The 14,364-nt window shown below is 27.7% G+C and overlaps 1 protein-coding gene across 2 annotated transcripts in view; it reads left to right on the forward strand.

Annotated features, from left to right (window-relative positions):
* The window catches only part of pnpla1 (patatin-like phospholipase domain containing 1), an 88,986-nt gene that overhangs the window by 37,410 nt on the left and 37,212 nt on the right, over positions 1–14,364 (forward strand). For both annotated transcript variants that reach the window (XM_045695260.1, XM_045695261.1), the window contains exon 7: positions 749–863. In XM_045695260.1, coding sequence (XP_045551216.1) covers positions 749–863 — 115 coding nt within the window. The remainder of the gene's footprint in view (positions 1–748; positions 864–14,364) is intronic.

Genomic DNA, 14,364 nt, shown 5'->3' on the forward strand with positions numbered 1-14,364 from the left:
CATCTCAATGTAAAACTTGCACAGGACAGTCAACAGAATTTGCCTCGATTCAGCAGTCTCTTCCAGACCATCATTTACATTGTAGTCATTTAGCAGACATTCTTATCCAGAGCGACTTACAGTAGTGAATGCATACATTTCATACATTTTGTTCCTCCGTACTGGTCCCCCCCGTGGGAATCGAACCCACAAACCTGTCGTTGCGAACACCGACTGAGCCACAGGGGGCCTGTGGACTGTTTTTGTTCTTTATGATAGCCACATTAGCAGCTAATTACATTTGGGGGGTAAATACACGCGAATATATTGATAAAAGAATATATTGATAAAAGTCACCTTGTCCTAGAGAGATATACATGGTTATCAAAATGTCACGCCAAGGTAAGCCTAAACGAAAAACATCCTTTATATGTTTCTAAAATCCCCCTCAGCGAAAAATGAATGGTGGGAAAACGATTGGAACCATTTCCTTGTTTTACCGCTAGGTTTTATGGGTATTATGACTCATACTCTGGTACTCTATGGAATAAAAATAATAAAAATCCTTACTATGACTGTGATAAGCAGTTGTCTCCCTTAGCTACTGTAAGATGGATGCACTAACTGTACGTCGCTCTGGATAAGAGCCTCTGTTAAATGACTAAAATTTTATGTCACTATAAATGATTTGATTTTTACCTTGAGAATACTGAGAGTGGCCCGGTATAAGGAAGTGTCACGTTATTACCAGCTGTGATTGGTGTTTCAGCGTTGCTATGCAACATCATGGGGTTGCCGTGGACTCACTCCCTACTCCGTGTGATGTCACACCTGCTCCTCCCCTTCACCGTGCTACTCAGCTTCCTGATTGAAAATACACACAGGTAAGACACACACACACACACACACACACACACACACTAGTGCTGAGCGATTAACCGAAATCTATTGTTATTTGTTTTTTTTTAAAGGGGAATTTCACCTTTAAAGGGGAATTTCACCTCAGGGGAAATCTGGGCTTGTTTTCATCATGTCAGAGGCATTTCTAGGACAGTGAGATGTAAAAGCCCAGGAGGAAGTGAGGTCAGGGCTTCGCTCGCTGAATGATACACCTTATGATGACTTATGATGACTTGGCAATATGTACATTGTTACGTCGTGCCAATAAAGCGAATTGAATTGACTTCCGGTGTCTAAAAATACAGTTAGTCGTGCTTTGTGGCATTTCGCGAAGGCCCTTTGTTATACTGATCACACTATAAGGCTCTATGTTATACTGATCACACTATAAGGCTCTACGTTATACTGATCACACTATAAGGCTCTGTGTTTTACTGATCACACTATAAGGCTCTGTGTTTCACTGATCACACTATAAGGCTCTACTGATCACACTATAAGGCTCTATGTTATACTGATCACACTATAAGGCTCTATGTTATACTGATCACACTATAAGGCTCTATGTTATACTGATCACACTATAAGGCTCTACTGATCACACTATAAGGCTCTACTGATCACACTATAAGGCTCTATGTTATACTGATCACACTATAAGGCTCTACTGATCACACTATAAGGCTGGACTCCCACCTCTCTCTGTTATCACGACATGCAGTACATTGGGGTGGACTCACCCACCTGTCTCCTGTATTTTAGAAATCCAAAGAGCGTTTGCTGGTTCTGCACGTCTCCTGGAAAGACATGTTTGTGGTTTCAGCATTTGACACTTTTTGTGGAAGGGACGTTTGGGCATCACACCTTAGTTGTTAAAGCTATCAACCTAATTGGACTCGCTAGCGTATTACTTAGGGACAACGAGGGGACATTTGGAGCAGCTTTTTACAGGAAAGATCAGTCAACAAAGTGAATGGGACGGAGAGGGGGGGGCTAAGTAACATGTGAAAAGTTTTAGGAAGGCAATTCTTACACAGGAAATGGAGGAGAAATGTCACCTGAATCACTGTCATACACAACAATACATTTCCAGTCTAAGAACAACCATGCACAACCAAAACTCCTCATTTCAAAGTACTGTCTGTAAAACTTCCCCTAGACCATGGACTTTGACAGATCATTCCTTGTAACTCAGTTGGTAGATCATGGTGTTTGCAATGCCAGGGTTGTGGGTTCGATTCCCACGGGGGGCCAGTACAAAAAAAAAAAAATAATAATAATGTATGAAATGAAATGTATGCATTCACTACTGTAAGTTGCTCTGGATAAGAGCGTCTGCTAAATTACTAAAATGTTAAATGTAAAAGTAGAAGGGAGATGTTTATAGACGTATCTTTGTATTGTGTTTTTGAGAATCTACAGGGAGAAAAATTAGGTGTGTTGTGTACATTTACTGTTGTAGTCTTGATTTTGATACCTTTCAGTATTCCTTTCGCTGGTTTCTGTCCCACAATCTTGTTGTGCTCCATAACCACAAGGTGTGTCTGCTCCCTCATGCTTGTGTACCCAAAATGCCCCTTGCTTTAAGGTATTTTTCAGCAGCGGGGCACTGTGGAAGGACTCCAGGTTATCTTTTTATCTTTGTAAAACTCAGGTTGAAAGAGAAGAGGGGTAGACTAAATTGATGACATGTTCTGGAAGGTACTCTGTAGTCCTCGGGCTACATCTAATCTAAACCACCTGTAACCCCATAACACAAATCATACGAACACCCAATTCAAACCAACCCACCATGGAATAACCAATTAATATTTATTCCGTGCTGACTGTACAGCTTATAAATATTTTAGTCCAATTTAACATTCACCTTGTGCAGAGCTAAGGGGTTCGAAGTGCATGTTAAATGGAATCAGATTCTATACCAGCTACAACACAATAGAAAACAACAAAATAATTTAACCACACCACTAATTGTATTGATCTCTATTAGACTGGCTAGTTAAGCATAACTAACGTGGACATTTCAATATTGTCAGCTTGCTGTTAGCTTACTAGCATCACTAAATCGACAGCGAGATTGCTAGTTAGCCAGCTGAGACTGGCTGAGAACCGAACCATATATAATTTAAACACATTCATCATTGCTACCAACACACAAACAGAGCTAGCTATATCGACAACGACAATTTTTTTTTTTTAGAGTGTTTTCCAGACAAGAGTGGAATAGATGGCTACCACATTGAGCTAATCTTATTTGCTTAACATTAGCTAGTTTTCGTTAGCTAACGTCAGTCAAAGATAGAACCAACATAGAACCCTGAACCAAGACAGAACCCTGTGGCTCAGTTGGTAGAGCATGGTGTTTGCAACGCCAGGGTTGTGGGTTCGATTCCCACGCGGGGCCAGTACAAAAAAAAAAAAATGCATGAAATGCAATGTATGTATTCACTACTGTAAGTCGCTCTGGATAAGAGCATCTGCTAAATGACTAAAATGTAAATGTTTACTCTGCTGAAGGTAGCTTCCAGTCTAGCAGTGTCTACCACAGCACAGTCTGAATTGATTGACGGTGTGTGTATATCAAAAGATAGATATGATTTTAACTGATAACTATATGCCATTGGCAGAGCCATGGTGAAATCCACCTTTAAACAATTAATTGACCTTTTGTCTAAATTATTTGAATTGCATTTTGTTCAGGCTTTTTTTCTCTGTGAGCGCAATGTGCATAAAATAAGAATTTGTTCTTAACTGACTTGCCTAGTTAAAAAAAAAGGTAGAATAAAAAATATATATATATTGCACAGTTTCTCTAGAGATAATTCAGACCCAGACTGAACTGATGTAGTAGGGAGTTGTAGTTTCTTTAGAGATAAATCAGATCCAGACTGAACTGATGTAGTAGGGAGTTGTAGTTTCTCTAGAGATAAATCAGATCCAGACTGAACTATGTGATGTAGTAGGGAGTTGTAGTTTCTCTAGAGATAAATCAGATCTAGTCTGAACTGTGTGATGTAGTAGGGAGTTGTAGTTTCTCTAGAGATAAATCAGATCCAGCCTGAACTGTGTGATGTAGTAGGGAGTTGTAGTTTCTCTAGAGATAAATCAGATCCAGCCTGAACTGTGATGTAGTAGGGAGTTGTAGTTTCTCTAGAGATACATCAGATCCAGCTTGAACTGTGTGATGTAGTAGGGAGTTGTAGTTTCTCTAGAGATAAATCAGACCCAGCCTGAACTGTGCGATGTAGTAGGGAGTTGTAGTTTCTCTAGAGATAAATCAGATCCAGACTGAACTGATGTAGTAGGGAGTTGTAGTTTCTCTAGAGATAAATCAGATCCAGCCTGAACTGTGTGATGTAGTAGGGAGTTGTAGTTTCTCTAGAGATAAATCAGATCCAGACTGAACTGTGATGTAGTAGGGAGTTGTAGTTTCTCTAGAGATAAATCAGATCCAGACTGAACTGTGTGATGTAGTAGGGAGTTGTAGTTTCTCTAGAGATAAATCAGATCCAGCCTGAACTGTGATGTAGTAGGGAGTTGTAGTTTCTCTAGAGATAAATCAGATCCAGTCTGAACTGTGTGATGTAGTAGGGAGTTGTAGTTTCTCTAGAGATAAATCAGATCCAGACTGAACTGTGTGATGTAGTAGGGAGTTGTAGTTTCTCTAGAGATAAATCAGATCCAGTCTGAACTGTGATGTAGTAGGGAGTTGTAGTTTCTCTAGAGATAAATCAGATCCAGACTGAACTGTGTGATGTAGTAGGGAGTTGTAGTTTCTCTAGAGATAAATCACATCCAGTCTGAACTGTGATGTAGTAGGGAGTTGTAGTTTGCAACAGGCCAGTATTCTACATAGTGAAGAAAACATGGTAATTAAATACAATGACCATATTCCATTGCTGTCCTACTTTCGCCGGTCTGTCTTTCTTTCATGCCTGATACTGAAGAGACGGAAGAATGCGTGATTGTGAGGGGATGTGGAGAGCCAGCTGTTGCTTCACCAGGTATCTCTACCTGAAAATACATGATCTAAGTAATTAGTTGATATTCAGCAGTCATAAAATTATACCTTATTTACTTTGAAGAACTATTCAAATTGTGATTTTGTCAGACAGCAGCTCTATAGAGATGAGATGATGACTTGGAATGAAATTATAAAGTCATTAAATAAAACAAATGTAATATACACAATAACTGAACTATTTGATTGAACACTAGAACCACCTGGCCTTTCAGCCTATAAATACCCACTAGAGAACGTTGCAGGGCCGTCTCCTTTACCATATGCATCAGATTGCATATCAACCTAGAAAGGTGCAGCAAACGTAAATAAATAGTGCCTAAACGATTATAAAGGATTCAATGCATGAAGAAAGATTTGAGGAAATATATCAATACATAAAAATAAAAAATAAAGTGATTTATTTATTTAGAGTCAAGGATATGTTTTGTATAATTCTACAAAGTCCTAGAACACAAAGTAGACCTAAAGCCAATTTTATTTTACATATATTTACATATACATATTATACACGAAGCCTACAGCCAGTTTCCATTTCCCTTCCAATAAAAACATTCCAGTGTAATCCATTTGATCAACTTTATCTATTGATTCGATTAGTAATATTGTTATAGTAATTGATTAGTAATATAGTTATAGTAATTGATTAGTAATATTGTTATAGTAATTGATTAGTAATAGAGTTATAGATTAGTAACAGTTATAGTAATTGATTAGTAATATTGTTATAGTAATTGATTAGTAATAGAGTTATAGATTAGTAACAGTTATAGTAATTGATTACTAATAGAGTTATAGATTAGTAATAGAGTTATTGATTAGTAATAGAGTTATAGATTAGTAATAGAGTTGTAGATTAGTAATAGAGTTATAGATTAGTAATAGAGTTATAGATTAGTAATAGAGTTATTGATTAGTAATAGAGTTGTAGATTAGTAATAGAGTTATAGATTAGTAATAGAGTTATAGATTAGTAATAGAGTTATTGATTAGTAATAGAGTTATTGATTAGTAATAGAGTTGTAGATTAGTAATATAGTTATAGATTAGTATTATAGTTATAGATTAGTAATAGAGTTATAGATTAGTAATAGAGTTATAGATTAGTAATAGAGATATTGATTAGTAATAGAGTTATAGATTAGTAAAAGTTATAGATTAGTAATAGAGTTATAGATTAGTAATAGAGTTATAGATTAGTAATAGTTATAGATTAGTAATAGTTATAGATTAGTAATATAGTTATAGATTATTAATAGAGTCATAGATTAGTAATAGAGTTATAGATTAGTAATAGAGTTATTGATTAGTAATATTGTTATAGTAATTGATTAGTAATAGAGTTATAGATTAGTAACAGTTATAGTAATTGATTAGTAATAGAGTTATAGTAATTGATTAGTAAGAGTTATAGATTAGTAATAGAGTTATAGATTAGTAATAGTTATAGATTAGTAACAGTTATAGTAATTGATTAGTAATAGTTATAGATTAGTAACAGTTATAGTAATTGATTAGTAATAGAGTTATAGATTAGTAATAGAGTTATAGATTAGTAATATAGTTATAGATTATTAATAGAGTCATAGATTAGTAATAGAGTTATAGATTAGTAATAGAGTTATTGATTAGTAATAGAGTTATTGATTAGTAATAGAGTTGTAGATTAGTAATAGAGTTATTGATTAGTAATAGTTATAGATTAGTAATAGAGTTGTAGATTAGTAATAGAGTTATTGATTAGTAATAGAGTTATTGATTAGTAATAGAGTTATTGATTAGTAATAGAGTTGTAGATTAGTAATAGAGTTATTGATTAGTAATAGTTATAGATTAGTAATAGAGTTGTAGATTAGTAATAGTTATAGATTAGTAACAGTCATAGTAATTCATTAGTAATAGAGTTATAGTAATAGTTATAGTAATTGATTAGTAATATTGTTATAGTAATTGATTAGTAATAGAGTTATAGCAATTGATTAGTAATATTGTTATAGTAATTGATTAGTAATAGAGTTATAGATTAGTAACAGTTATAGTAATTGATTAGTAATAGAGTTATAGTAATTGATTAGTAAGAGTTATAGATTAGTAATAGAGTTATAGATTAGTAATAGTTATAGATTAGTAACAGTTATAGTAATTGATTAGTAATAGAGTTATAGATTAGTAATAGAATTATAGTAATTGATTAGTAATAGAGTTATAGATTAGTAATAGAGTTATAGATTAGTAATAGAGTTATTGATTAGTAATAGAGTTATAGATTAGTAATAGAGTTATAGATTAGTAATAGAGTTATAGATTAGTAATAGAGTTATAGATTAGTAATAGAGTTATTGATTAGTAACAGAGTTATAGATTAGTAATAGAGTTATAGATTAGTAATAGAGTTATAGATTAGTAATAGAGATATTGATTAGTAATAGAGTTATAGATTAGTAATAGAGTTATTGATTAGTAATAGAGTTATTGATTAGTAATAGAGTTATTGATTAGTAATAGAGTTATAGATTAGTAATAGAGTTATTGATTAGTAATAGAGTTGTAGATTAGTAATAGAGTTGTAGATTAGTAATAGAGTTGTAGATTAGTAATAGAGTTATAGATTAGTAATAGAGATATTGATTAGTAATAGAGTTATAGATTAGTAATAGTTATAGATTAGTAATAGTTATAGATTAGTAATAGAGTTATAGATTAGTAATAGAGTTATAGATTAGTAATAGAGTTATTGATTAGTAATAGTTATAGATTAGTAATAGTTATAGATTAGTAATATAGTTATAGATTATTAATAGAGTCATAGATTAGTAATAGAGTTATAGATTAGTAATAGAGTTATTGATTAGTAATAGAGTTATTGATTAGTAATAGAGTTGTAGATTAGTAATAGAGTTATTGATTAGTAATAGTTATAGATTAGTAATAGAGTTGTAGATTAGTAATAGTTATAGATTAGTAACAGTTATAGTAATTGATTAGTAATAGAGTTATAGTAATAGTTATAGTAATTGATTAGTAATATTGTTATAGTAATTGATTAGTAATAGAGTTATAGCAATTGATTAGTAATATTGTTATAGTAATTGATTAGTAATAGAGTTATAGATTAGTAACAGTTATAGTAATTGATTAGTAATAGAGTTATAGTAATTGATTAGTAAGAGTTATAGATTGGTAATAGAGTTATAGATTAGTAATAGTTATAGATTAGTAACAGTTATAGTAATTGATTAGTAATAGAGTTATAGATTAGTAATAGAGTTATAGATTAGTAATAGAGTTATTGATTAGTAACAGAGTTATAGATTAGTAATAGAGTTATAGATTAGTAATAGAGTTATAGATTAGTAATAGAGTTATAGATTAGTAATAGAGATATTGATTAGTAATAGAGTTATAGATTAGTAATAGAGTTATTGATTAGTAATAGAGTTGTAGATTAGTAATAGAGTTATTGATTAGTAATAGAGTTATAGATTAGTAATAGAGTTAATGATTAGTAATAGAGTTATTGATTAGTAATAGAGTTATTGATTAGTAATAGAGTTATAGATTAGTAATAGAGTTATTGATTAGTAATAGAGTTGTAGATTAGTAATAGAGTTGTAGATTAGTAATAGAGTTGTAGATTAGTAATAGAGTTATAGATTAGTAATAGAGATATTGATTAGTAATAGAGTTATAGATTAGTAATAGTTATAGATTAGTAATAGTTATAGATTAGTAATAGAGTTATAGATTAGTAATAGAGTTATAGATTAGTAATAGTTATAGATTAGTAATAGTTATAGATTAGTAATATAGTTATAGATTATTAATAGAGTCATAGATTAGTAATAGAGTTATAGATTAGTAATAGAGTTATTGATTAGTAATAGAGTTATTGATTAGTAATAGAGTTGTAGATTAGTAATAGAGTTATTGATTAGTAATAGTTATAGATTAGTAATAGAGTTGTAGATTAGTAATAGTTATAGATTAGTAACAGTTATAGTAATTGATTAGTAATAGAGTTATAGTAATAGTTATAGTAATTGATTAGTAATATTGTTATAGTAATTGATTAGTAATAGAGTTATAGCAATTGATTAGTAATATTGTTATAGTAATTGATTAGTAATAGAGTTATAGATTAGTAACAGTTATAGTAATTGATTAGTAATAGAGTTATAGTAATTGATTAGTAAGAGTTATAGATTGGTAATAGAGTTATAGATTAGTAATAGTTATAGATTAGTAACAGTTATAGTAATTGATTAGTAATAGAGTTATAGATTAGTAATAGAGTTATAGATTAGTAATAGAGTTATTGATTAGTAATAGAGTTGTAGATTAGTAATAGAGTTATAGATTAGTAATAGAGTTGTAGATTAGTAATAGAGTTATATATTAGTAATAGAGATATTGATTAGTAATAGAGTTATAGATTAGTAATAGTTATAGATTAGTAATAGAGTTATAGATTAGTAATAGAGTTATAGATTAGTAATAGTTATAGATTAGTAATAGTTATAGATTAGTAATAGTTATAGATTAGTAATAGAGTTATTGATTAGTAATAGAGTTATAGATTATTAATAGAGTCATAGATTAGTAATAGAGTTATAGATTAGTAATAGAGTTATTGATTAGTAATAGAGTTATTGATTAGTAATAGAGTTGTAGATTAGTAATAGTTATAGATTAGTAACAGTAATAGTAATTGATTAGTAATAGAGTTATAGTAATAGTTATAGTAATTGATTAGTAATATTGTTATAGTAATTGATTAGTAATAGAGTTATAGCAATTGATTAGTAATATTGTTATAGAAATTGATTAGTAATAGAGTTATAGATTAGTAACAGTTATAGTAATTGATTAGTAATAGAGTTATAGTAATTGATTAGTAAGAGTTATAGATTGGTAATAGAGTTATAGATTAGTAATAGTTATAGATTAGTAACAGTTATAGTAATTGATTAGTAATAGAGTTATAGATTAGTAATAGAGTTATAGTAATTGATTAGTAATAGAGTTATAGATTAGTAATAGAGTTATAGATTAGTAATAGAGTTATAGATTAGTAATAGAGTTATAGATTAGTAATAGAGTTATTGATTAGTAATAGAGTTATAGATTAGTAATAGAGTTATAGATTAGTAATAGAGTTATTGATTAGTAATAGAGTTATAGATTAGTAATAGAGATATTGATTAGTAATAGAGTTATAGATTAGTAATAGAGTTATTGATTAGTAATAGAGTTGTAGATTAGTAGTAATATAGTTATAGTAATTGATTAGTAATATTGTTATAGTAATTGATTAGTAATAGAGTTATAGATTAGTAACAGTTATAGTAATTGATTAGTAATAGAGTTATGGTAATTGATTAGTAAGAGTTATAGATTAGTAATATAGTTATTGATTAGTAATAGAGTTATAGATTAGTAATAGTTATAGATTAGTAACAGTTATAGTAATTGATTAGTAACAGAGTTATTGATTAGTAATAGAGTTATAGATTAGTAATAGAGTTATTGATTAGTAAGAGTTATAGATTAGTAATAGAGTTATTGATTAGTAATAGAGTTATAGATTAGTAATAGAGTTATTGATTAGTAAGAGTTATAGATTAGTAATAGAGTTATTGATTAGTAATAGAGTTATAGATTAGTAATAGAGTTATTGATTAGTAAGAGTTATAGATTAGTAATAGAGTTATTGATTAGTAAGAGTTATAGATTAGTAATAGAGTTATTGATTAGTAATAGAGTTATTGATTAGTAATAGAGTTATTGATTAGTAATATAGTTATAGATTAGTAATAGAGTTCTAGATTAGTAATAGAGTTATAGATTAGTAATAGAGTTATAGATTAGTAATAGAGATATTGATTAGTAATAGAGTTATAGATTAGTAATAGAGTTATTGATTAGTAATAGAGTTGTAGATTAGTAATAGAGTTATTGATTAGTAATAGAGTTATAGATTAGTAATAGAGTTATTGATTAGTAATAGAGTAATTGATTAGTAATATTGTTATAGTAATAGAGTTGTAGTAATTGATTAGTAATATTGTTATAGTAATTGATTAGTAATAGAGTTATAGCAATTCATTATTAATATTGTTATAGTAATTGATTAGTAATAGAGTTATAGATTAGTAACAGTTATAGTAATTGATTAGTAATAGAGTTATAGTAATAGTTATAGTAATTGATTAGTAATAGAGTTATAGCAATTGATTAGTAATATTGTTATAGTAATTGATTAGTAATAGAGTTATAGATTAGTAACAGTTATAGTAATTGATTAGTAATAGAGTTATAGTAATTGATTAGTAAGAGTTATAGATTAGTAATAGTTATAGATTAGTAACAGTTATAGTAATTGATTAGTAATAGAGTTATTGATTAGTAATAGAGTTATAGATTAGTAATAGAGTTATTGATTAGTAAGAGTTATAGATTACTAATAGAGTTATTGATTAGTAATAGAGTTATAGATTAGTAATAGAGTTATAGATTAGTAATAGAGTTATAGATTAGTAATATAGTTATTGATTAGTAATAGAGTTGTAGATTAGTAATAGAGTTATTGATTAGTAATAGAGTTATTGATTAGTAATAGAGTTGTAGATTAGTAATATAATTATTGATTAGTAATATAGTTATTGATTAGTAATAGAGTTGTAGATTAGTAATAGTTATAGATTAGTAACAGTTATAGTAATTGATTAGTAATAGAGTTATAGTAATAGTTATAGTAATTGATTAGTAATATTGTTATAGTAATTGATTAGTAATAGAGTTATAGCAATTGATTAGTAATTTTGTTATAGTAATTGATTAGTAATAGAGTTATAGATTAGTAACAGTTATAGTAATTGATTAGTAATAGAGTTATAGCAATTGATTAGTAATATTGTTATAGTAATTGATTAGTAATAGAGTTATAGATTAGTAACAGTTATAGTAATTGATTAGTAATAGAGTTATAGTAATTGATTAGTAAGAGTTATAGATCAGTAATAGAGTTATTGATTAGTAATAGAGTTATAGATTATTAATAGTTATAGATTAGTAACAGTTATAGTAATTGATTAGTAATAGAGCTATTGATTAGTAATAGAGTTATAGATTAGTAATAGAGTTATTGATTAGTAAGAGTTATAGATTAGTAATAGAGTTATAGATTAGTAATAGAGTTGTAGATTAGTAATAGAGTTATTGATTAGTAATATAGTTATTGATTAGTAATAGAGTTGTAGATTAGTAATAGTTATAGATTAGTAACAGTTATAGTAATTGATTAGTAATAGAGTTATAGTAATAGTTATAGTAATTGATTAGTAATATTGTTATAGTAATTGATTAGTAATAGAGTTATAGATTAGTAATAGAGTTATAGATTAGTAAGAGTTATAGATTAGTAATAGAGTTATTGATTAGTAATAGAGTTATAGATTAGTAATAGAGTTATAGTAATAGTTATAGTAATTGATTAGTAATATTGTTATAGTAATTGATTAGTAATAGAGTTATAGCAATTGATTAGTAATATTGTTATAGTAATTGATTAGTAATAGAGTTATAGATTAGTAACAGTTATAGTAATTGATTAGTAATAGAGTTATAGTAATTGATTAGTAAGAGTTATAGATTAGTAATAGAGTTATAGATTAGTAATAGAGTTATTGATTAGTAATAGAGTTATAGATTAGTAATAGAGTTATAGATTAGTAATAGAGTTATTGATTAGTAATAGAGTTATAGATTAGTAATAGAGTTATAGATTAGTAATAGAGTTATTGATTAGTAATAGAGTTATAGATTAGTAATAGAGTTATAGATTAGTAATAGAGATATTGATTAGTAATAGAGTTATAGATTAGTAATAGAGTTATTGATTAGTAATAGAGTTGTAGATTAGTAACAGTTATAGTAATTGATTAGTAATAGAGTTATAGTAATAGTTATAGTAATTGATTAGTAATAGAGTTATAGCAATTGATTAGTAATATTGTTATAGTAATTGATTAGTAATAGAGTTATAGATTAGTAACAGTTATAGTAATTGATTAGTAATAGAGTTATAGTAATTGATTAGTAAGAGTTATAGATTAGTAATAGTTATAGATTAGTAACAGTTATAGTAATTGATTAGTAATAGAGTTATTGATTAGTAATAGAGTTATAGATTAGTAATAGAGTTATTGATTAGTAAGAGTTATAGATTACTAATAGAGTTATTGATTAGTAATAGAGTTATAGATTAGTAATAGAGTTATAGATTAGTAATAGAGTTATAGATTAGTAATATAGTTATTGATTAGTAATAGAGTTGTAGATTAGTAATAGAGTTATTGATTAGTAATAGAGTTATTGATTAGTAATAGAGTTGTAGATTAGTAATATAATTATTGATTAGTAATATAGTTATTGATTAGTAATAGAGTTGTAGATTAGTAATAGTTATAGATTAGTAACAGTTATAGTAATTGATTAGTAATAGAGTTATAGTAATAGTTATAGTAATTGATTAGTAATATTGTTATAGTAATTGATTAGTAATAGAGTTATAGCAATTGATTAGTAATTTTGTTATAGTAATTGATTAGTAATAGAGTTATAGATTAGTAACAGTTATAGTAATTGATTAGTAATAGAGTTATAGCAATTGATTAGTAATACTGTTATAGTAATTGATTAGTAATAGAGTTATAGATTAGTAACAGTTATAGTAATTGATTAGTAATAGAGTTATAGTAATTGATTAGTAAGAGTTATAGATCAGTAATAGAGTTATTGATTAGTAATAGAGTTATAGATTATTAATAGTTATAGATTAGTAACAGTTATAGTAATTGATTAGTAATAGAGCTATTGATTAGTAATAGAGTTATAGATTAGTAATAGAGTTATTGATTAGTAAGAGTTATAGATTAGTAATAGAGTTATAGATTAGTAATAGAGTTGTAGATTAGTAATAGAGTTATTGATTAGTAATAGAGTTATTGATTAGTAATAGAGTTGTAGATTAGTAATAGTTATAGATTAGTAACAGTTATAGTAATTGATTAGTAATAGAGTTATAGTAATAGTTATAGTAATTGATTAGTAATATTGTTATAGTAATTGATTAGTAATAGAGTTATAGATTAGTAATAGAGTTATAGATTAGTAAGAGTTATAGATTAGTAATAGAGTTATTGATTAGTAATAGAGTTATAGATTAGTAATAGAGTTATAGTAATAGTTATAGTAATTGATTAGTAATATTGTTATAGTAATTGATTAGTAATAGAGTTATAGCAATTGATTAGTAATATTGTTATAGTAATTGATTAGTAATAGAGTTATAGATTAGTAACAGTTATAGTAATTGATTAGTAATAGAGTTATAGTAATTGATTAGTAAGAGTTATAGATTAGTAATAGAGTTATAGATTAGTAATAGAGTTATTGATTAGTAA

This window comes from Salmo salar, chromosome ssa15 (assembly GCF_905237065.1).
Source record: "Salmo salar chromosome ssa15, Ssal_v3.1, whole genome shotgun sequence".
NCBI lineage: Eukaryota > Metazoa > Chordata > Actinopteri > Salmoniformes > Salmonidae > Salmo > Salmo salar.